Below are 24,128 nucleotides of genomic sequence, written 5' to 3'. Positions count from 1 at the left end.
GCTTCTGAATATTAAATTAATTTCAGTCCAAACTTTGCTGGGAAGACTGAGGTGAGAAAAAGCTACAATATGCAGAATGTCACATTGCCTCTGCATCTGCTTTTCATATCAAAATTAAATTCATGTACTCTTTAGAAAGTGACCATTATCTAAGCAAAATGCAGGACAATGTAGCACTTTAAAGACTAACAAGATGGTTTATTAGATGATGAGCTTTCGTGGGCCAGACCCACGAAAGCTCATCATCTAATAAACCATCTTGTTAGTCTTTAAAGTGCTACATTGTCCTGCATTTTGCTTCAACTACCCCAGACTAACACGGCTACATTTCTAGCACCATTATCTAAAGTTTTCTTTAGTCCCAAAAAGCTATTTTCTAACAGCTGAACACCACATTTGGGATCCCAAGTACAAAATTAGCACACTGCAAAATTAGCACTTCAGAAAAGTTATAAATAGGGGAAAGTGAATTTATTTCTGTAATATGCCTTCTTCTGTAGTACTTCCTACTTGGTTTATGATGTTTCTATAGAAATATAAAACATCCTTTTCATCAGTTCTGCAATGACTACTCTCAGGTAAGTAGGTAGGGGTGTGAAAGATCAATCACAATCCTAGATCTTGTAAATTTCATCTCAGAGAAAATGATGCATACAGGCTACTAGGAGTCAACTAAGTCTAATAGCTTTAGAGTACGAAAGGCTTTATCCACACACACAAGTTGCACCAAACTGATTAAAGACTGTTCGTACAAGGAGTTGCACCAATTTAGTAAGATCCATTTCTAAACTGATTGAGGGCTTGTCTTTACAGGGAAATATACCAACAGAATAACTAAAGCGGTATAATTATTCTAGTATGGACCCATAGGTAAGATTCCCATTTTGAAAATTCTTTGATTAAAATCAGAGTGGACATGGCCCACGTGTTTGGAAAATAAAAGTTGCAAACAATAAGGTTCAGCTTAACATTTGCTTCTAACTTAGTACTTACTACAAGGCTGTCTCCAACACCAGAACATGACCATTTCTGAAATTCTTTTCCAAGTACTTTGCTCATTAGGATTAACATACAAAAGGACTTAAACTTTTTCAGTGGTAGGAATTAATAGCAGAACAGCTAATACTGGCAAATAAAGAGATTGCTAACTACCAATTAAAGGGACACTATCAAATCAAGTTGGACCTAAGTTAGGTTGGGTTAGACGAGAAAGTCACTTTTCTGTAGCAGTTTTCTAAAGACCTAGATCACATTAGGCCATCACAATGGGATCTGTTCTGCACAAACTCCAAGCTCAAACTTCTAAGCTAGTTTCAAGCAGGGGCCAACACCCAGAGTGGAACTAAGCCACAAAGTAGAATGCCAGCTTCTTTCAATCCAAAGGATATACTTTTCCCACGTGAATGAGAGATTTGATCAAAAAGGTGCATTAATAAAAAGAGTACAGAACCCTCAACTCAGCAATTGTTTGTGTTTGGGAAAAAATGTCTTTAAACATTAATTAATTTTCAGCCCTAAATTTACTCGTAGCACGGTTAAAAGATGAGATGCCGTTAGTAATCAGCAGGATTGCCCAGCATTGCCATTACCAGTTCAGTTGTACCAGTGATACCTGTGTGAAATATTTCAAAAATGCCATTAGTGTAGATGAGCACTCTGAGGCTGTGTCCAGACTCAGGGGTTTTTTCGAAAAAAGTAGCCTTTTTTCAAAAAAACTTCACCTGCGTCTAGACTGCAGCCGCGTTCTTTCGAAATGAAATCGAAAGAATGCGGCTTTTCTTTCGACGGTGGTAAACCTAATTCCACGAGGAAGAACGCCTTCTTTTGAAAGTGCTCTTTCGAAAGAAGGCGTTCTTGAAAGCAAACAGGCTTTTTAGAAAGAGAGCATCCAGACTCACTGGGTGCTTTCTTTCGAAAAAGTGGCTTGCTTTTTCGAAATTCCGCGTGCAGTCTAGACGCTCTCTTTCGAAAGAGGCTTGCAGTCTAGACATAGCCTGAGGGAAGATGAATGGTAATTATCACAGCCTGTTTCTGCTAAAAGAACACCAATTCAACTTGTCTCCTCCATGTTAATCTGTAACTGAAAAAACTTAAACAGTGACGAGTCCTGCACCACCTTAGAAACTAACAAAAAATGTAGATGGTATTCCAGCTTTTGTGGGCACAACCCACTTGGAGAAGTATGTGGCCCTGGTACTCAAAAAATAAAAAAAATCCTGGAAAACCTATAGGTCAAATTTTGAGTCCTAGTCTGAGGCTGAATCAAAGGACCAGTGCTTAGGGAACATATGTAATGTACTTCACATTTCTGCCTTCTTAATCTACTACTGAGAAAGAAACCAGAGACCTATTGCTATAGCAAATACTGCTGTCTTATACCGAGTAAGATGAGCATGTTCTTGGAATTATAACTATCAGGCTGTTAAGTAAAAAATGTACACACAGAAGAACAAACTAGAACCTGGGAGATGCGATGCACTGAATCCAGTGTGAAGTTCACTATGTAAAATGTTGCGTGGATCCTCTGTAGTGCTTAGATATAATAAATAATTGAGAAGATATAAAACCAAGATTAACTAAGAAATACAAAAGTGCAGTTTTGACAATGCTCTCCGAGAGAGCCTACTGAGGTGTAAAGTGAAACTAAAAGCTGGTGGCCTTTATCTTTATTCTGTAATTTATTGGAAGAGGATTGAATGACGGAGCTTAGCAACTGCAATTAGCTTTTAACTTTTGCCCAAAAGAGGTTCCATCCATCTTCTCATAGATCCTTGAACTTCTGCTCAACATCTGTGCAAAGCCTTAAAATGAGCAATACAGATGAACAACTGACTGCAGGGACCGCGGGAAAGTGTTTTCAAGAACTCATTCTGAAAAAAAGTCACAGTAATAGATTATGCCTACATTCCACAGTAGATTCCGGCAAAAGATACCTACTTCTGGAATAGTTAGAGGGGAGTTCTCTTCACTTGGCTGAAAGCTGGAAGATGGATGCAGGAGTGAGAAATCAAAAATAATCCCAAAAGTTCTTTAAAAAAAATCCTTTCAATTCTTTAAATTTCATTTAAATTTTTTGTTTTGGATTTTTTTTTGTAAAAATGCCCATTATGTCTATAAACCAAATTTGTGCATTAGACAAGCAAATGGAAACCCAGAAGTGATCATTAGTAACTAAATAGCTTTTTCATTATCCAGGCTAAGGGAAGTGTAAATGGCAAACAGCAAACATTTAGGCTACGTCTATATTGGCAAAATTTTGTGCAAATACTCTTTAACACAAGAGTTTTTGCATTAGAGTATTTGAGTAAGAGAGTGTCTACACTGGCATGTGCCTTTGTGCAAAAGATGTGCTTTTGCACAAGAGCACCTGTGCTAGTGTAGACGCTCTCTTGCGCAAGAAAGCTCCAATGGCCATTTTAAACATTGGGCTTTCTTGCACAAGAAATTAATGTTACCTGTCTACACTGGCCTCTTGCGCACGAACAGTTGCACAAGGGGGCTTATCCCTGAGCGGGAGCGTCAGAGTATTTGCGCAAGAAGCACTGATTTTATACATTAGGACGTCAGTGTTCTTGCACAAGTACTCGCGGCCAGTGTAGACAGGTGGCTAAGTTTAAAAGTGAAAGTGTAGTAATCCAAGTTACTTATCGTACCAATGTGGACTTGTTTTAACATAATGCTTTTACTCTGAGTGTCTCTGTTTATTCATGAGAATAAAGCCTGACAACATGAACTAGTTCAATTCTCTATACTGAATAATTGGCCTTAGAACAGATAACTTTACAATAAATGGCAGCTCTCCAAAAACACTGTTTAAGAAAGCAGCAAATTGACCAAACTTGCAACTTACATGTCCTCAACCGTAATGTCCTTCAATATTTGGCAGTAATCCACATTCCACACAGCCTGATCATCCCAAACCTTAGAAGCCAGCAGAATAGCTCCTAGAACTATTCTTTTCCAGTTACTAGGACAGATGTCAATTTCCGCATAGGTTAAGAGTCTTTCCAAGTAAACCTACAGAAAGAGAATTCAACTTAGGACAGCTCAACTGAAGTTTGAGTACCAAACAATAAGAATTCAGTCAGATTTAGACGTCATCAGATATTTCATTTATTTATCTAATATCTATTAAGCTACCAGAATTAGTAGCTATTTCTGAATTTTAGCATTCAGACTTTTCCTTCAGGTCACATCTCCACTTCAATCTGCATGAAACATACAGTTAGCACAACTCTCACCCCTCAATGAGTGCTGCACTCACATCTCAGCTGGCCACATTGAGAGGTAGATGGTGACAAAGCTTCAAGTACAAAGCTTTCAGTTTCAAATGGATTTCCTACCTCCTTTCATACAGTTCCTAACAGTCCCAGCAGCTTAAATCTCAACTGTTTTCTTACTAACACTGCTTTTTTGACAGTGACATACAGATTTACTCCAGGACTACATGTCCCAAGTAGCTGTCTCTTTTATAGAAAAAAAATTAAAAATACTTTTAAATCAAGAATTAAAATTCCATTCACAAGTGGATATAGGAGCTTGGAGAAAACTGCAGCCTCAATGGCTACGTCTACACTGGCCCCTTTTCCGGAAGGGGCATGTAAATTTCAGCAGTCGTCGTAGGGAAATCCGCGGGGGATTTAAATATCCCCCGCGGCATTTAAATAAGTGTCCGCCGCTTTTTTCCGGCTTTTAAAAAAGCCGGAAAAGAGCGTCTACACTGGCCCCGATCCTCCGGAAAAAGTGCCCTTTTCCGGAGGGTCTTATTCCTACTTTGAAGTAGGAATAAGACCCTCCGGAAAAGGGCACTTTTTCCGGAGGATCGGGGCCAGTGTAGACGCTCTTTTCCGGCTTTTTTAAAAGCCGGAAAAAAGCGGCGGACACTTTTATTTAAATGCCGCGGGGGATATTTAAATCCCCCGCGGATTTCCCTACGACGACTGCTGAAATTTACATGCCCCTTCCGGAAAAGGGGCCAGTGTAGACGTAGCCAATATGTTTTCAATACTTTTCATAAGTCTTTTCTGAATGGGAAAAAAATGGACTCAAATAAGGAGTTAATTGTCTACTTGTAGTTTTAGACTGGAACCCCACAGTTTTTCCACAGCCAACAGAGCCACCTACTGGCAGAAGTCCACTTTTTAAAAAACAAACTTCAGAAAAGATCTTCAGAGGCTAATTTCTGAATATTAGTATTAGGCAGAATGCCTGATGTCAGACACCAGCCTGCCCTGTGAAAATGCCTGCATGCTTTAGGAAAGCAACACAAAAGGCTTGCAGAGTTTCAATAGCTCAATGGTTATTTAGCCTTCTCAGTCACAGTTTTATTAAAATCATTGTTTTTAAACTTTAAGAATTTGCTTCCATGACACACTCACTTTTGTTATCTTTTTGGTTGCAAACCTTACCCTCTTTATTCATCTTCTGCACTATTTCTTCCTAGCCTAGATGTGAAAATTTAAATTACCATAGTCTTAGCAGGCAACTAAAGCCCACATTTCAGTAGCCCACATCCTCAGTAATTATGTAGGTTAGGACATTTTTTGGACAATCAGTCTCTATCTTCAGTTTCTTTACCTGTTCCCCTTTTCAAAGTCACACGGCAAGGACACAAGATTAGGTGTAGGTTTTGGATGGGTCTTTTTTAAGACCATATCAAACATACTTGGAAGCAGCTACTAGTCCAAGATGTAAACTGAACAGCTGAATATTGATAAAATAGGAGGAGGTACTGCAGCATTGCAATGGCAAGAAGGTTCCGCTGCTGGTATTCTCACCAGTGTGCAGTTCCTCAATTCACTTAGGAGCTCTATCTTTCACATCAGTCTCTGGCTAATATACATTTTATGAATCCTCACCTGATGGAAGGGAAAAGGAGTTCATTCTCCCCAACTCTAAGTACTCTACTGTTTAGGGTGGTGGCCCTAAACTAAACCTTCCCTCTACACTCCCAATTTCTGTAAAAGGTTGAACCTCTGAAATCTGGGACTCTCTGGTCGAGCAACATCGGCTATTGCTGGACCAGAGAGCCCCAGCTGCTCAGTTTCAGAATTGCAGCCCGAGCTGGGCTGATGGTGGGGAACACATCCCCAGCGGGGCTGGCATGGTGGGGAGCACAGCCCCAGCCAGTGCTGCCAGCAGCACAGTCCTGCTGAGACTGGCATGCTGCAAAACACAGCTTCGGTCGGGGCAGGAGGCAGCAGGGCTGGCAGTCAGGAGCGCAGTCCTGGCTGGGACTGGTGGTAGAGTGCACAGCCCTAGCCAGGGCTGGAGTCAGCAGGGCTAGCAGCTAGGCATGCAGCCTTAGCCATGGCCGTGAAGGGTGCAGGCCTGGCCAGAGTTGGAGGCAGCAGGGCTGGCCCTGTCCAGGACTGGCACGGTGGGAGATGCAGCCCTGTCCAGGAGCACAACCCTACACCTGGGTAGGGAGCATTGATCTCCCCTTGTCCGTGGTTTGGGACCACTCAGGTCCCAAGGGTGCCGGACAAAAGAGGCTCGATTTGTATTAAGTCTACCATACACAACAACATTTTGTTTCTCCTCGCAGCAAATAACTTCACCACCCTTTGAGTACCATATGCAGGAACAGAGAAAATATGACATGATGGCTATGTTTAGACTGGCATGATTTTCCGCAAATGCTTTTAACGGAAAAGTTTTTCCGTTAAAAGCATTTGCGGAAAAGAGCGTCTAGATTGGCACAGACGCTTTTCCTCAAAAACACTTTTTGCGGAAAATCGTCCATACCAATCTAGACGCAGTTTTGCGCAAGAAAGCCCCGATCGCCATTTTTGCGATCGGGGCTTTTTTGCGCAAAACAATACCGTGTTGTCTACACTGGCCCTCTTGCGCAGTTTCACTGCTCTCCGAGGAAGTTATCTGACATACCACTGGTGAGTGGATTTTCCCTGCATACCTCAAGTGAAATGAGACATATCAAACGCCACTTGTCTTTAGCCACCTTGTAAAGGAAGATCATTGCTACTTTTGCAATCAAGGTAACTAGCAAAGTCTATACATGAAGTTTAAGTTGACATGCCTGATAGTCCTGGGAACCAAAATACTCCTTGTATTGCTGCCCATGTGGTATACACATGAGCAGCTTCATAGTGCCTCTAGGATTCAGACAGCTGTTTGGTCCATTCAGCTCTAGGCATCTGTGCTATAAGGACAATAATTTTCTAATGTGAATATTTCCCTTAAGAATTATACAGAAGCCACATGGCTCTTATTCGCCAGCAAACAGCCATTCAACAGCGGTTGCTTCTAATCACTGCTGACAGAGGCCAGATTCAACCAGTGGCCCAGTAGTTAAATCACCATAACCACATCCCCATTCCCCTCTAATTGCATTTCATTAGTAACTATTCACTTTTCATTAGCATTCTAATATTGAAACAAATGGCTCATTTTACAAACTGACTAGACCTTGCCGAATTCATATACAGGAAAGGAACTGACATTAGAAAAATGATTAACTGTATTTTACTGTTGACTGATAAACACCAATTTGCAGTTATATCTGCCTTTCATCCAGTCAGACTCCTTTTGCAATTTACATTTCTTGTATTTAGCAAAGCTTAATCAACTTGTTCAATCAAAAAGGATTTTTTTTACAGGTTGAACTAAATGCTAGAGCATATCTTACCAGCGTCACTATTGCACATTCAGCCGTCAGCTGCGCTGCACTAAAAAGCGTCCGTACAAAACGGTAAATGTGCTTGTGATCAGGGTCATGCTTGTAGTAGTCATCTGGAACTTCTTCCCGCTGAAACAGAAAGTCCCTAGAGTTAGTCACTGGACAACTAAACCTAGGACTGCTTTTTACAGCAATACACTTGTTCCCTTTTACCAATCTGAAAGGCAAATGTACCCAAGCCTCTGCTTGGAAAGAGAAGGAACAAAATCCTACTCAAAATAGATAGCAGCGCTGGTAAATATCAGGAGAGTCCTCTAACAAAAAAATGTTACCTGGTCTTTTGCAGTCCAGATTGAATTCACATGTTGCTCCTAAAGGGAGTCCTCGATATACCCTTCCCCTTATCCATTGTTTTGGATATGCATTAGAGAAGTTAGCGTGTACTCAGTTAACCAGTAAATCTGGGCTTATCACATGACTACATGAACCCCTCCTTCCTGCCTCTGTATCAGAGGCAGCGGAGTGGGGGGGGGGCACAGTGCCTGTGGGGAGCCAGCTTTTAAGCTATCTGCACCTGCTGGCTCCCATGGAGCCACCTGCCCCCTCGCCCACTGCTGCCTCCCACAGAAGCAGCAGTGTGGAGAGGGCAGGTGGGAACTGGTGCTCAGGAGGAGCCAACTTGAAAGCCAGCTCCCCACAAGCATCAGCTCACATGGAGCCACCTGCCACCCCCCCTTGCACTGCTGCCTCTGCGTGGGGATGGGGAGCCACGCAGGTGGGAGCGGATACACACATGCCGGCTCACAGAACCTTACAGAGGCAGCAGCAGGGGAGGCAAGAGCTTCACAAGCACTGGCTCCTGCAGAGCTGCCTGTACATGCGGGGAAAGCACTTTCAAGCCTCCCTAGCATATAATCCAGAGGTTTTGTGTTTACGCAAATAGACGTTCATTAACATCCCTAATGTGCATTACCCTAACTAGAGAACGTGTTCTGATTTACACTGGTCCTGATCTGCATGAATCAGGACAAAGGAATGGGAGCATGTTTCCTTATTTCTTACTCAGGACCGTACTGTACTTATGTCCACTGGCCATGTTCTCTGACCGCAGATGAAGGAAAGCTTAGTGTAAAGGAGTTTTGATCGTCCTACGTCTGTGGCCACCAACCAGTTGATTGTGAGGCTTTCAGGGGCCCTCCTCGCTCTCCCTCCAACCCCCAAGAACCACCGTGCACGGACGCTACCTCCAGCGACAATGGAGGTAGCGCAGACTTCCTGTGGGGTGGGAAGTTCTGAGCTGCGCACCAGGTCCAGGAAGTGCGCAGTACTCCCCCTCCCTGAACAGCCAGCGCAGCACCTAAAACACCGGGTTCATCATGCGCCAGGGACTTCCTTCCCCCTGCTGCCTTCCTCCGCTGGGGAACGGCGGGGGGGAGGGGAGTAGGAGGAGTCATGGGACTGCACTAGATTCAACTCTCAGGCACTCACACCCTCCTCCTCAGCTCCCCGTGATAGTGCGCATGACATGGTCCCTGGACTCCTACTCTCTGCCCCCCCCACCCCGCAGGAAGGCAGCAAGGGGAAAGAAGGCCCCAGCACACGACGGACCGGCATTTCGGGAAACGCGCTGGCTGTTTGGGGGAAGGCAGAGCAGCCCATGCACTTCCTGGACCTGGCTCACAGCTGCAGAATCCCCAAGTACTGGCCCGAGCTGTCCCTGTCCCCTTCCCCCACCCAAGACCCCCACCGGCACCCTGCCCCCCGCTCCAGCCCCCACCACCATCCTGCCCCCTAGCCAGATCCCCAATAGCACCCTGCTCCTACCCTCTAACCAAACCCCCACCAGCACCTTGCCCCGGCCCGACTACCATCAGCACCGTGCCCCCTGGCTGGACTCCTCCTCCTCCTCCTCCTCCTCCTCCCCCTCCCCCAACACCTTGCTCCTGCCCCCCCCCCAGCCAGACACCTACCCCCAGCTTGCTCCTGTACCCTATTTCCACCCAGATTCTGTACCCCCATCCCTATCCAACTCACTGGCAGCCCTGTTCCGCACACTGGATTTCTCATTTTTGGCCCCACCTCAGATTACAGAGGGGCCCACTAATGCCACTAACCCTGGAACGCAGAAGAATTAATTTGGCCTGGAATCATAAAATCCTAGAGCTGGAAGAGACCTCAGCAGGTCATCAAGTCCAGCCCCCTGCCCAAGGCAGAACCAATCCCAGCTAAATCAACCCAACCAGGGCTTTTGTCACTTAAAAACCTCCAAGGATGGGGATTCCACCACCTCCCTAGGTAACCCATTCCAGTTCTTCACTACCCTCCTAGTGAAATAGTTTTTCCTAATATCCAACCTAGACCTCCCCCACTGTAACTTGAGACCATTGCTCCTTGTTCTGCCACCCGTCACTACTGAGAACAGCCTTTTTCCAGCTTCTTTGGAACCTCCCTTCAGGAAGTTGAAGGCTGCTATCAAATCCCCCCTCACTCTTCTCTTCTGCAGACTAAACAAACCCAAATCCGTCAGCCCTTCCTCATAGGTCATGTGCTCCAGCCCCCTTATTTTGGTTACCCTCTGCTGGACCCTCTCCAATGCATCCACATCCTTTCTATAGCGGGGGGCCCAGACCTGGACACAATACTATACATATGGCCTCACCAGAGCCGAATAAAGGGGAATCATCACTTCTCTGGATCTGCTGGCAATGCTCCTCCTAATGAATCCTAATATGCCATTAGCCTTCTTGGCTACAAGGGCACACTGTTGACTCATATCCAGCTTCTCACCCACTGTAACCCCCAGGTCCCTTTCTGCAGAACTGCTACTTAGTCATTCGGTCCCCAGCCTGTAACAATGTTTGGGATTCTTCCATCCCAAGTGCAGGACTCTACATTTATCCTTGTTGAACCTTGTCAGATTTCTTATGGCCCAATCCTCTAATCTGTCCAAGTCACTCTGGAACCTATCTCTGCCCTCCAGCGTATCTACCTCTCCCCCTAGCTTAGTGTCATCTGCAAACTTGCTGAGGGTGCAATCCATCCCCTCATCCAGGTCATTAATAAAGATGTTGAACAAAACAAACAGATCCTTGGGGCACTCTGCTAGAAACCAACCCCCCAAACCTGACATTGACCCGTTGATCACTACCCTTTGGGCCTGACAGTCTAGCCAGCTTTCTATTCATCTTGCAGTACATTTATCCAATCCATATTCCCTTAACTTACTGGCAAGAATATTGTCGGAGATCGTATCAAAAGCTTTGCTAAAGTCAAGGTCTATCACATCCATTGACTTTCCCATATCCACAGAGCCAGTTACCTCATCCTAGAAGCTAATCAGATTGGTCAGGCACGACTTGCCCTTTGTGAATCCATGCTGACTATTCCTGATCCCCTTCCCCTGTTCCAAGTGCTTCAAAAGGATCCCTTGAGGATCCCCTGAGGATCCCCCTCCATGATTTTTCCAGGGACTGAGGTAAAGCTGACTGGTCTGTAGTTCCCTGGATTGTCCTTCTTCCCTTTTTTAAAGATGGGCACATCTGCCTTTTTCCAATCATCCGGGATCTCTCCTGATCTCGAGTCTTCAAAGATATGGCCAAAGGCTCCACAATGACATATGCCAATTCCCTCAGTACACTCTGATGGAGTGCCAGGGGAGTGAGGTGTCTCATTTGGGCCCCCCCCCCATAATGCTTGGGGGGTCTTGGAGGGTTTTTTTTTTTGCATCTCACTTGTGTGGTCCCAAATTATTTTTCTGGGGGTCAGTGACCCCTGACTCAAAAAAGGCCCCTCTTATTAATAAAGACAATACTGAAACATTTTGTGTTTGACATAATATTTTATTTAAAAATGAAGCCTGGCCAACAAACCCCCAAATGGGGCGAAGCCCCCATCTGGCCATAACCACTCCTGCATTCTCCCTTCCCCAGACCCTAGATCTGATACACTGGAACCCCCTGTCCTGAGCCCCTCACATACCCCAACCCAAATTTCTGCACCCTCACATCCACAAGCCTTGGGAAACCCCGCGCGCGCCTGCCCCAGGGAGAACTCACACCTTCTGCGCTGGTGCAGGGAAGTCACCATGCTCCTCTTCCGGAGCCAGGGCCCCCTCCCGTAGCGCGCCTGGCAAAGTAGCCAGCACCACTTCCAGAACTCCCGGAAATGCTACCCCCATTTTCGCTTGAGGTAAGTACTGGGGCTTCTCGAGGGTGGGTGGAAAATGGGGGAGGGGGGGAAAGGGCGGTTGCCTCGCAATCGACTGGTCAAGGCCTTGCAATCGACCAGTTGATCGCGATCGACCTGTTGGTGACCACGGCTCTAAGATCTACTGGTAGATCCCCATCTATTGGTTGGTGACCACTGCTCTAGTCCACTCAGGGACCCACCTCAGCTCCTTAACTTCAGAGGGTCCGTCGTGTGGGAGTTTGAGCCATCCCGAGACAGCCAGCATTGGCTGTCTGATCACTCCCAGGGTGGGTGGAGGTGGGGACTGAGCTTGAACCCAGCATCCTGCACTCCCCGAACAAACTCCCTCTTGCCCAAGCCGCACCACAACCCACCCCACCTCCCTACCTTATCCTGCCTTCCTAATGCGGGAGCTTGTTCCATGTGAGAGGCAGCCTGTGTTGGCGGCCCCGATGAGCCCAGGGTGGATGGAGGGCTGGGACAAGACTCCCCAGGCAAATGCCGTATCCCCTAGGCCACACTAGAACCCACCCCCCCACTGTCAGAGGGTCTCTTATCCTGTCATGGCTGTCTGGTCACTCCCAGGGTACGTGGGGGGCAGGACCTTGGATGCCGAGTGGTGACTGGACTTAAGCCCACCAGCCTGCGCTACCCAGCCAATTCTTAGGCCACTCCAAAACCCACCCTACCTCTTTACCTTCAGAGGGTCCCTTATCCTGCCTTCCTCATGTGTTCAGGGCTTGACAAGCTGCAGCGAGCCCTGCTCACCAGCCGCACGATTTGGCACGCTGCACATACGCTGATCGCGCTGCGGCGCCGTGCCGGCTTAAAATCTACCCGCCCCGGGCAAACAGATTGACTAATTTGTCGAGCCCTGCTCATGCAGGAGCCAGCTCCATCCCTGTGGCAGCTGGTGTTGGCTACCGGGCCCTGTTCTTCCCCCTCCGGAACCCACCACACCTCCCTACCTTGAGAGGGTCCCTTATCCTGCCTTCCTCCTGTGGGAGCCAGCTCCAGCCTGGGGGCAGCTGGTGTTGTCTGTTCCACTGCTTCCAGGGTGGCCAGGACTCAAGCCCCTAATCCTGCGCTCTTCAGGCAAATACCCTATCCCCTAGGCCAGTCCAGAGCCTACTCCACCTCCCGACCTTCAGGGCATCTCCTTCCATGCTCCAAACCCCTCGGCCCAAGACCAGAGCCTGCACCCCAACCCCAGCCTGGTGAAAGTGAATGAGATTCCGGGAGGGAGTGAGCAGGGTGAGGGCTCAGAGAAGGGGTGGATTGGGGGCAGGAAGGAAGCTGGAAAAGGGTATTTGGGGTTGAGATAGATCTTACACTGAAACAGTGATCTTGTGGTTAAAAAGGCTGAAGACTACTGGGGTAGGGGGAGTTAGGGTAAAGGAGGGGGCTCACAGTTGGGGTGTGCAGTCTAGGAAAGAGCTGGGGTGGTAGAGTGGGACCATGGCTGGGGCAGGGAAAACAGGTGGCTACATGCTGCCCCATGCTCAGCTGCAAGCACTGACCCCAATTTCCTTCCAAATGGGAATTTCAGGGACAGCATTAAAGAGTTTGCAGTAACATGGCTCCAGCCCGGGAGCATGGGAGAAGCACAGCAGGAAGGAACAGTCTACCGTGCCTCCTTGCCGCCAGACAGGGCTGGCCCAGAACACAGGGGCCTTGTAGGCTGCATCCCAGGATGAATGAAAGGAAGAATACGGCTGTCATCCAGACTTTACATTAGGAGTTATATCCTTGCAGTGATGATCAGAAGTAAGTAATTTTGGAGAAGTAAGATGATGGGTAATGCTATTGGCACATCAAGTGCATTCTTGTATATGCATACAGTAATTACATATACAACAGGAATCCCTAGGGTTGCCAGGGGTCTGGTTTTCACCCGGACTGTCCATCATTTAGGTCTCCTGTCTGGTAAAAAACCCAGGAAATACCGGACATGTGAAATAGCTGGTATTTCCTGTTTCCCTTGGATTGAAGCTTGGCGGGAACAATTTTCCCCTGCCACGACTGGAGGGGGTGGAGAAGTGAGGAGCGTGGGGCCATTTAAGGCACAGTGCTTTTTTGGGGTGGGGCTTAACTTTGGTCTCCCCCTTTCTCTCCTCCTGCCCCCCCCCCCCGAATTTTTCCCCAGTGTTTTTTTGGGGGCGGGGGGGGGGGGGGGGGGTTCAGTATTTTTTGTTAAACCATCTGGCAACCGTAGGAATCGCTTGCCATTCTGCTTCTCTGAAAGTATCATGTAAGATTTTCTCTGCTCTGCATGAGCTGCCTAGCTTGAGAAGTGAAATTCCAAGTTCTGAAAGGTCATTTTTCCCTAAGGGCAGAAGGGCATGAACTATGGGACTAACTCATCCATGGAACCTTTCTATTTAGCAGGAAAATAAAATCCATTCCAAAATAAGCCACAATCACAAATATTGGAGGCACTGACTTTTCAAAAGACAGCAAAGCTCTAGACAGATACCTCAGAAGGGTCCCCTCCAGGCTGAGGGCAGGGTGATAGATGAGAAAAAGAATCTGCAGTGATCCCAGGAAAGCAAGATTAGAAGGTAACTGTCCATTCTTTAAACAATACCATCCCTGAAGGAGTCATACTCCTGGCAAAAAAGGAGTTTAAAGGAAATCCCAAAACAGTTTCAGTAAGACAAACCAACTACAGCAAGGCCAAAGCCAAATGTAAGATTTTTAATATCGGAGTAGCAAGACCAGGCTTAAAGTCTTAAAGGTGGCACTGCACTCTGAGATGGTGAGGTCTCTGGTTCTGAACGTATTTTGCAGGAATAGACAAATGACAGCACGCAGGCTGCATCTGACCTGCCTGACCTTTAATACAGCCCCCGAGCTTTCGTTGGGGAGGGGTTCAGGAGCTTTCCCTGGTCAGGTACTCAAGCTAGAGAACAAGTGAGGGCCTTGTCTTGCTTTGTTCCATCCATGCAGCAGTGCCTGATCCCCGCCCCATCTGCCTTCCAGACCCTTCGATCCCTGTCTGGCAGTCCTCCTGCACTCTAAACTCCTCATCCTCAACCCAACCACAAGCTTGGATCCCCAGCCAAAGGCCCAACCCTAGCACTCCAACTACCTGCCCCAGCTCTGAGCCTCCTTCCCGGTCCTGAACCCCTCAATTCCAACCTCCAAACGACTCAGCCTGACCCCGGAGCCCGCACTCCCAGAGCATTTACCTCCCCTGTACTCCAATCGCCAGCCTCAGCAGCAAGCCCCTTCAGTCCCAGCCCGGAGCACCCTCCTGCACTGTGAACTCATTTCAGGCTCCACCCTGGCATCATCAGCCAGGGCTCTCGCCCCCTCCTGTATCCAACCCCCATTTTGTGAGCATTTCTGACCCTCCATATAGTTTCCATACTGAGATGTAGCCCCCATGCCAAAACGTTTGTCCACCCCCAATATATAGAGAAGACCCTGGAGTCTTTGAATGCGTTTACATTGCAATTAGACAATTTTAGCTGGCCTGCCAGCTGACAGACTCAAGGGACCAAGGGGCTGTTTAACTACAGTGTAGCTGTTCGGACTTAGATTGGAGCCTGAGCTCTGGGACCCACCCATCCACACAAGGTCCTAGAGCAGGGGTTCCCAACATGGCACCCGCTGGGGCATTATGTGCGCCCGCACCAGTGTTTTAAAACAGTGGTCCCCGAAGTGGGGTGCGCGCACCCCCTCTGAGAGGGGAGACACCAGGTTCACAAGACATCCGAGGGAGTGCATACACGGCGCGTTCAAACGCCAGCACAACAGCGGAGAGGAGACGCCTGGTGTGCCGTGATGTCACGGCTCGGGACTTTACAATTTAAAACTGCGCGGCCCAGCTCCAGGCCTGGCACGTGGTCTGGGGTCAGGCCTGATCACAGACTCAAACTGGAAGGCAGAAGGTGGGGGGGGGTGGGAAAAATAGGGGGAAGGGGTGTGTGAGGAAGGGGCTTGTGCTGAGGGGAGGGGGGCAGGTCAGGAGAAGAAAGGGGAAGGCACCAAGGGACAGCATGGAAGAAAGACAAATGCCAGGGAGCCAAGTGGACCGTGTTCATGAGACAGCTAGGGTAGCTGTCCCAGTACACAGGACTGTGGATACACCACTGGTGGAGGAGGAGACGGCTCAGGGTGGACAGTGGCAGCTGGTTACTTCTAGCAGTAGGCGCTATTCCACCCCTGCTCCGAACCCTCCCTCCATGGTACTAGGAAACTGCTCTTCTTTATACAAGAGATAAGCAATCACCTCCTACACCGGAGGAGGAGAAGCCCAAGGCTGGGAGGTCTGCTGCCACCACTGCGAATAGGAAACGTAGGGTAGTGGTGGTCGGAGACCCTTTTCTAAGGGGGGGCAGAGGCGCCCATGTGTCTCCCTGACATTTCATCTGTCTGCCGGGGGCCCATATCCGAGATGTTATGGAGGCATTGTCAAGGATTGTCCGGCCCTCTGACTACTACCCCATGCTTCTCATCCATGTGGGCACTAATGATACTACAAGGTGTGACACTGAGCGGATCAAGAGTGACTACAGACTCAAGAAATTATACTTACCGTGAGAGGATGGGATTTTTCATCAAAAATATCCAATGATCTATCTGAATCTCTATCAAACAAGAGAATGCATTTTACCAATGGAGAGTAACTACTAGCAAAGCAATGCTTTTGATATTTCAAAAATTGTTCACCACATTAAAGCATTTTAAAAAGTGTTATATGATTTTCCTACACTCCCATAAAAGTGATTATGAAGTAACTTTCCACAATTGAAAACATTTAATAAGCAAAAGCAAGCATGTGAACAGCTAGCTATGTTTTCACTACCAGAAGTTCAATTAAGCATCTGAAAAAAGGACTTAGTGCTGACTTCAATTTATTATATAGATTTTTCCAAACCGAAAACTTTCGTCTCATTCTGAAGTAACACTTCACGTACGATGTATGCTGTGGCTAAATAAAATCAGGTCTAAGATCTGGCAGCACAGTGCCAGTGGACCTACAGCTAGGCCTTCACTGAAAAAAAATGTTCACATTGAAATCGCTAACTTGAGTTAGTGTCAGGGATATAAAATGCATTTATTAGGGTAAAATTTCAGCGGTTGCATGTTTACACGGGTGGGAAGACAGCTACCTGAGAGCCACCCCCTGCTCTGGCTGAGAAGGGAGGACAGGTGGGAGCTGGTACATGCAGGGAGTTGGCTTTTGAGCGTGCTCCCCATGTGCATCGGCTCCCATGGAGCCACATGCCCCCAGCCATGCTGCTGCCCCTCAGTGTTGATGTAAAATCCTAGCAGAGAAAGCACATTTGCACCCAGCATAGCTATAGACTAGCTTAGGACAGCACCCGGAGTTTATGGCATCAAGGCAAAAGAGTACCTGAACCTTATCTCTCCTGGAATATTACAAACAGCTAACTCAAGTTAGCGATCTAAATGTCAAAAGCACGTTTTTCCAGGGAAGATATAGCAAGCATTGTACTAGTGACCGTCTTGGCTGCAGCTACCTTGGGGAGCTCCCACTGGCCCTGTCCTGACTAGGAAAAAATGGCGTATTCATTAATACATGTTAATGAAATACCACTTTACTTTGACTCGCTAATGTGTTAAAAATAAAACCTTGGCTCCCCAGAATTTACTTCAGCCAACTAATACTTGTAAAACTACAACAGTCTTGGCTACAGTAGGGTTTTAGCAAATTAGCTAATGTGCTTTTAAAAACACACTTCCACCCTAGTAGACATGGCTCTGATGTATTTTTTTCCCCCAATTGCATTAGCTTGAATTAACTCAGCATGATGGAAAAGCCTTTTTAATGTCTCTTACAATGGAGGCTAGCACATTTGAAGCCATGTTCACTGGTCACATTGTAATTTAGGCTTCCCTTAGACTTTAATTAGATTAGTTTAACATTTTAAAGGTAGCATGTCTTGTCTAAAACAGACATGGTACGGATCAACATCTTAGCTAACATCATACCTTAAATCCTAATCTATACAAAATCATAAACAATAAAAGTGTTTTTCAAACACTAACCTGACTGAGCTAATGCTGTTAAAATATGCCCAATTTTTTCCCCATCAAAAAGGGTGGATACCTTTCAAGGATAGTCTCCCCTCCCTAAAAAGGAGTCTAAAATCTGTAGGGGTGGAGTTATGATGTGCATCCCTCCTCCCACCCCACCTGGAGGGGTAGAGTGCTGTCCACTCTCCACTGAGTTTTTACCTCAAATTCATCTATTTATAACTGATTGGCAGAATTGATAGGCAGTTCATAAGATTGTATAGGCTAGCTAGACATTCGTGGCCTCCCATATGAACTAGTCTTCATAATCAAAGGGACAGCCTATCTCAAAAGGTAGTTAATCTTAGGCAAGACCTCTAGCAAAAATAAAACTGCAGCAGATCGCAACTCCACAGAAGTGAAATCTTCACAAAGAGGGCCCATGACAGAGAGATGGTTGGAACCCCTCTGCTATCAGATCTTAGAGACATGATCTGGCTTTAAAAATAAAAAGCTGTTGACTGTTTAATGCACAGTCAGGCCATGTTCTTTATTTCTATTATCTAAAATGGCAGCTACACCAGCAGCTTCATGAGTGGCAAAATGTTCTACAAGGCTCATCATTCATTTCCCAATTCAAATATTTAGCATACCACGGAAAGGGACTAGGTCATATGTAATGTGATTGCCAATCTGTGGTATTTGCACAGAACGTAGTACACAGGGCAACATTTTCTTATGAACATCTAAATTGTAATAATCTAAGCCTCTTATTATTTAGGAGACAAACCAAAGCCCAGCTCAAGTGCTGGTACACTTAAAAACAGCAGCAGGAGTTCAGTATATTTTTCCAGCACTGTCACTAAGTTCCGTGCTTCACCCTTGACATAATATTGACCATATGCATTAAAGGTGGTCCATCAGCCCAGGACATAAAGATGAAGGAAAGGCAGTAGCTCCCTAAAATTGTATGCAGTTTTGAAGCTAAATTACTTTTATGCCAGTACAGCTCAGATGACTTGGTTGTACAACTACAGCTTAACAAGCAACAGTTGTGATTTTACTTAACTAGAAAAAGAAGTTTAGAGAGTGCTCACCTGTTCTTTATGTGGTAGTATATTGCTAGCGTCACACTGCAAGGAAATGGGAAAAAGGTTATTTTACTGAAGCATATTCTGTTATGACACGGATGCTGCTTAGAGATAGGAATGGTTAACTGGTGGTCCGCCCTGGCCAGAGCAGTCCCCACCCATGGCAGGAGGACAGGCCTGCCATGCCATGGGCAGGAGGCCGTTCCAGACCAGCTGGGCTGGAGCAGTCCCCTACCTATCCCTGTTTAACCAGTTAACTGATTAAATGGGTTTTTACAGGCCCTACTCAGGACAAAATCAGATTTCAAGAATCGAAGTATGACTGTGTGCTATGTCTGAAGCGGAAATTAAATTAGTGATACCACATCTCCCAAATACATTTTTTTCTTAAGTTCTCATTTCCTGCTTCTGGTTCTCTCCTGTGAGCAGAAGTTAAACAAGACATACCATTGGATTTGCTAGCTAAACTCATTTTATAACTACGTATATACATCTTTGTATTAGGGATGTTAAATATTGGTTCATTGAATAGTTGAGTAATCTCATGAATTCTTATCGGTTAGTCGACTCCTCTATACTCCCTGGGGGTGGGGCTGGCAGCCAATGCACTCCAGCCTCACTCCCGAGAAGACCCCTGCCACTCCACACTGCCACCACTGTATCAGACAGAGTAGCGCAGGGTGCCTGGTGGGAGCTGGTCCACAAAGGGAGACAGTTTAAAAACCAGCTCCCCTTGTGGACTGGCTGCCTGTCACCCTGTGCTGCTACCTGTGATAAAGAGGCAGCAGTGCAGGGTGGCACCAACCCCAACAAGGGGGTAGTCTGAGCTCCCAGACATAGCGTGACCAGAACCGAGCTGGGCTGCCTGCCCAGTTCCTAATACGCTCTAAATGCAGAGCCACAGTGGTGAAGGTCCCAGACCCATTGCAAGCCAGGACTGAGCAGGGCTGCTGGCCAGCCTGCTAAAAAAGTTACTAGCGCGCGCGCGTGCGTGTGTGAGGGAGAGAAAAGAAGAGAAGAGAAGAGGAATGTGTGTAGTCTACAGCATTAATCTATAAGGTTATTGGTTAATCAACTACACTTTTACATCCCTACTTGTATCATAAAAGACAACTCTGGCACTTAATTGAATACAGTTCTGATTAACCACTGTCAAAATTTAAAAGCTTCAGCATGCCAGAAGCCAGCTCAGCATAACTCCCTTTGGACCTGTCTCAAAGGAGTAGCCATATTAGTCTGTATCTACAAAAATAATGAGGAGTCTTGTGACACTTTAAAGACAAAACAGATTTATTTGGGCATAAACTTTCATGGATATTAAGGATGTGAACAGAACTGGTTACCCGAAAGCAAGTTTCCTTGTAAGCTGCACAGCCACCCAGCAGTTTAACAAACTCCACCCAGGGAGCTCAGCTGATGGGCTGGGAAAAGAGCACTCTTGCTGAGCAGTAGCAGCAGCTGCCTGCTACAGACAGAGGAGCTCAGAGAGCAGGTTGGCAGAGAAGGGAAGGAGGGAGTAAGTGGCTGAAGGGAGTTGGAGGGGAGGAGAGTCCTGTCTACTGTATGGAAAGGAGAGGCAGAGGTAAAGGCAGAACCCCAGCACTCTCCTCAAGCCTCCTGGGCTGGGAAGGGGTGGGAAATAGGGGGTGGGCAGACCACAAAGCCTCTCCCTGGAGCACTGGGAAGGAGGGAAGCCACACGCCCAGGCCTCACTGCACCAGGCCCGGCTTTCTCCCCACCCTGCCCCCCAAGGTGTGGGGCGGAAGTCACAGCAGGCCAGGTTAGTCAGCTGAGCATGGGGGAGAGAAGAGGCCATGCAGCTTGGGGCTGAGGGCAGAGTTGCAGGACAGAGTGACGCATGACGTCACTGTTGTCCCACAGGAATTTTCTTTTAATAGAGACAGAGACCAGACACAGGATTCAATTTCAAACATTTCAGGTATTTCACCTGCCCAAATTCCCTGTCAGTTTTTTTGCTGGTTTCCTACTTTGTATGAGACCCACAAAGACAAGACAAGAAGTAAAGCTGACTATAATGTCATGTGTACCAACTCAGAACTCTGGAAAAAACGGTTGTAATTTCAGTTAGTAACTACTGGTAGAAAATTTCACTTAGGTGATTTTTAGCTTATACCCCCTTTTCAACATCCTTTATAAAACTAAAAATCAAATGACACTGCTTTTAGCTAGTGGATGGTTCAGAACTGAGTAGAACACTGCAGTTCTTCAGAGTGCAGCATACAGAGAAAAGCCTAGTCTACACTGTTTTTTGCTACAGGAATAGTCAACCATGAATTAGGATTTTATTTTTTACTGATGTTGTCATAGCAGCACAATACCCAGAATGGACAGTTATACCAAAAGGTACCCTTATGCTGGTATAGTTTACTTCCCAGCCCAAATAGGTATAAGCACATTTATAGGAGTGGTGCTGTACAATATAGTTAAAGCAGCACAATTGTTCTTATACACTTGCTTGGATTTGGTGCAACACTGAGAAAAGTACATTTTAAAAAGCCAAAGCATCCAGAGTAATGAATGTAATATTATGAAACACTAACTAGACAGCTGTAGAGACTGAAGTATGTGTTTAGCCAAAGGGAAAAAAGTGTAAGGGACAACTCTAGTGTCCACTTCCTCATGAGGATGGATCTGTCATAGACCCAAAGACAGAAAAGAGCCGAGTTCACGCCATTGCCCATACAGCTCGTGTGGCCAGGACTGAGACTACCAACAAATGTGATGGATTTGATAGAGACACTTGTCTACAAAAACGGACAATTCATTCAGATGGCAGTGACTCACTGTTAGTACTGGCCAACAGAAGGGGAAATTATTATTCTGTTTTCCATTTTGTCTGGAAGACTTCTGGAAAAATAGAACTGCAGACTTAATTCAAACGGATCAGATGCAAGTGCAGCTTCCTAATACCATTACACTTCTGAGCCACACTCCCCTACTATGGATGTTAAGCGGGTAATTCACTAATCATGTAGTTGATAAAAAATTCTATTGACTACATGATTAGTTGATAAGGGAAGTTAAAGCTCCTACCTCTTGCTGGTTCCAGGAGCTACCCTCTCTGCAGTTTAAATGGAATAAGAGCCAGGCAGACAGGCAGCCCAGCTGAGTCTTGGCTCATGCCCATCTGGGACCAAAGCCAGGACGGAGCCTGCCTGCCTGCCCTTAAATTTAAGTTGCAGAACCGCAGTGCGGGTAGGTCCCATACTGCCTGCCCATCTGGCTCCTACTACATTTTAAATGCAGAGCTGTGGCAGGTGTAGGTTCCCCACTGCAATAACATTAACAGATAAGCTTTTGCCAGCCATATGGCAAAGTGCGAGAGCTTGGGATGGTTTTAACTTTTCTTCTGGCCAAGAAACAGCCGTACTTCAGGTATGGATTCAAACAGCCCAGTCATTAATACCCTTCTAAATTTTGCTCAAACTTTTGCATCTGTCTGCAGGCACAATGCAGTGGGGAGCTACCAAATTTTCCTCAACATTGCATCAAGGAGAGGAAAAGTCATTTCTTAGCTTTGGCTCCCTAACAAGGTCGTATGAAACTAGTTCTCACTAGGTTATCCGCATTACATGGATCAAAAAGAAGCCTCAGATGGGGAAATAACAGAAGCTATATAATCACTTTTGCAACAAGACATGTTATAACTATACTCAAATACAAGACAATGACTGTGGTGCACTAGGTTAGTGGTCAACCAATTGATCAGGATCTACCGGTAAATCTCAAAGCCTCTGACAGGTGACCCTGACTAATTTGGCCAAGACGCTATCAAGTGCTGGTACTTCATCTGCCCCTCTCCCCACTGCAATGCTGCTCCTGCCCCCTGCTTTGGAGCTGCCCCAAAGGGCCTCCACTTGCTGCGCATAATAGGGGAAGCAGAAGAGGGCAATGCTGATGTCAGGAGGTCATCCTCCCTCCACCCCATACCCATCTCCACAGAGGGAGCAGGGCGGGGCAGGGCCTCAAAAAAAGAGATGGGGAAGGAGATGGGACAAAGATAGACCCTGGATTGACTTAAAATTGAACAAGTGATCTTGTGTTTAAAAAGGCTGGAGATCACTGCCCTGGATATATTCTGCTACCACTAGAGGGCAGATTAGCATTACAGGCAGCTTGGGAAGAAAACAGAATTCTATGGAACACAAAACCACCATCCATTTTTCAACTCAGTTCTTGCTTTGCTTTCATTTTAAAGAATTAAAAAAAGTCCCTTTGATACGCCAATTCTGCATAAAAACAAGCAAACTGAGCATGGTTTTAACTAAGATCTTGTCTACATGGGACCTTGGCATGCAGCTGAATGTGACCCTACAGCACATTAGCCTGCCATAGAGCAACATCTTATGCAGGCAAGCATTGACAGGTGAAAATGCATTAAATTGCAATACTGGGTAACAAAGTTCTGTTCTCTTACCTTCTGAAGCCCTACTAGCTCCCAAATCCCTTTCCAAACTGGATGAATTGTCAAATAGACTGATAGAAACCAACATGATTAACCAATCCCACACTCAAAACCCACAATGTCACTCTGCCTCTTGAATGATTAGAATGATACTTACCATTTTATTGTGCTTCTAAGATTAGGCTGACTTACTGTGCTGTCATCTATAAATATGGTCGAGCATGAGCTATATTTTTTTGTAAGCTGCCCTGGAGAAACCTAAAAAAAAAAAAAGAGGTAGAAAAGTGATCCTTCAATTTTGTTTACAGAAGTTTGGGTTTTGGATGTACAACTTCATCAACACATCCAAAATACTGCAGATGGATATTAAGCAGCAAACAAGAGGCACTTGCAGATTAATGCTTTGTTTCTAAGCTACCCTATATCAGTAATTATTCAAGATGCTGCTAATTCTGCATCACATACCAAAGTGTTCATGTACATAAAATACAAAACACGTATGTTTTAATTTTAGTTTGGGATCAGCTTTTTCCCTTCTTTTAATACATTTCCTCTATTTCAACTGCTCCCATGTCTCCTCTCAAATCCTGTTTATCTCCCTCTTCTTTCATACCTGGCACTTTAAACATGCTCCTATCTTCTAGGCATTTCCTCCTCCCTTTAAATTTCAGTTCCTCCATTAAACTCATTAGAGCACTCATAAGAGATAACCTTTCTTGCATTAAGAAGCCTTTCTTGTCATCTCAGCTTTTAAGTGTACTGGTTTTACTTTGGCTTTAAAGAATCAACTTAATCA

General features: G+C 46.0%; 1 protein-coding gene across 1 annotated transcript in view; it reads right to left on the bottom strand.

Moving 5' to 3' along the window:
- Positions 1-24,128, bottom strand: part of CCNYL1 (cyclin Y like 1) — a 52,857-nt gene that overhangs the window by 7,052 nt on the left and 21,677 nt on the right. The window contains exons 4-8 of the mRNA XM_075934369.1: positions 23,490-23,590; positions 18,913-18,948; positions 16,371-16,422; positions 7,649-7,768; positions 3,851-4,017 (exon numbers count right to left, since the gene is read on the bottom strand). Coding sequence (XP_075790484.1) covers positions 3,851-4,017; positions 7,649-7,768; positions 16,371-16,422; positions 18,913-18,948; positions 23,490-23,590 — 476 coding nt within the window. The remainder of the gene's footprint in view (positions 1-3,850; positions 4,018-7,648; positions 7,769-16,370; positions 16,423-18,912; positions 18,949-23,489; positions 23,591-24,128) is intronic.

This window comes from Pelodiscus sinensis, chromosome 7 (assembly GCF_049634645.1).
Source record: "Pelodiscus sinensis isolate JC-2024 chromosome 7, ASM4963464v1, whole genome shotgun sequence".
Classification (NCBI taxonomy): Eukaryota; Metazoa; Chordata; order Testudines; family Trionychidae; genus Pelodiscus; species Pelodiscus sinensis.
The sequence above is the reverse complement of the archived record's forward strand: the minus strand, read 5'-3'. Positions and strand labels throughout refer to the sequence as shown.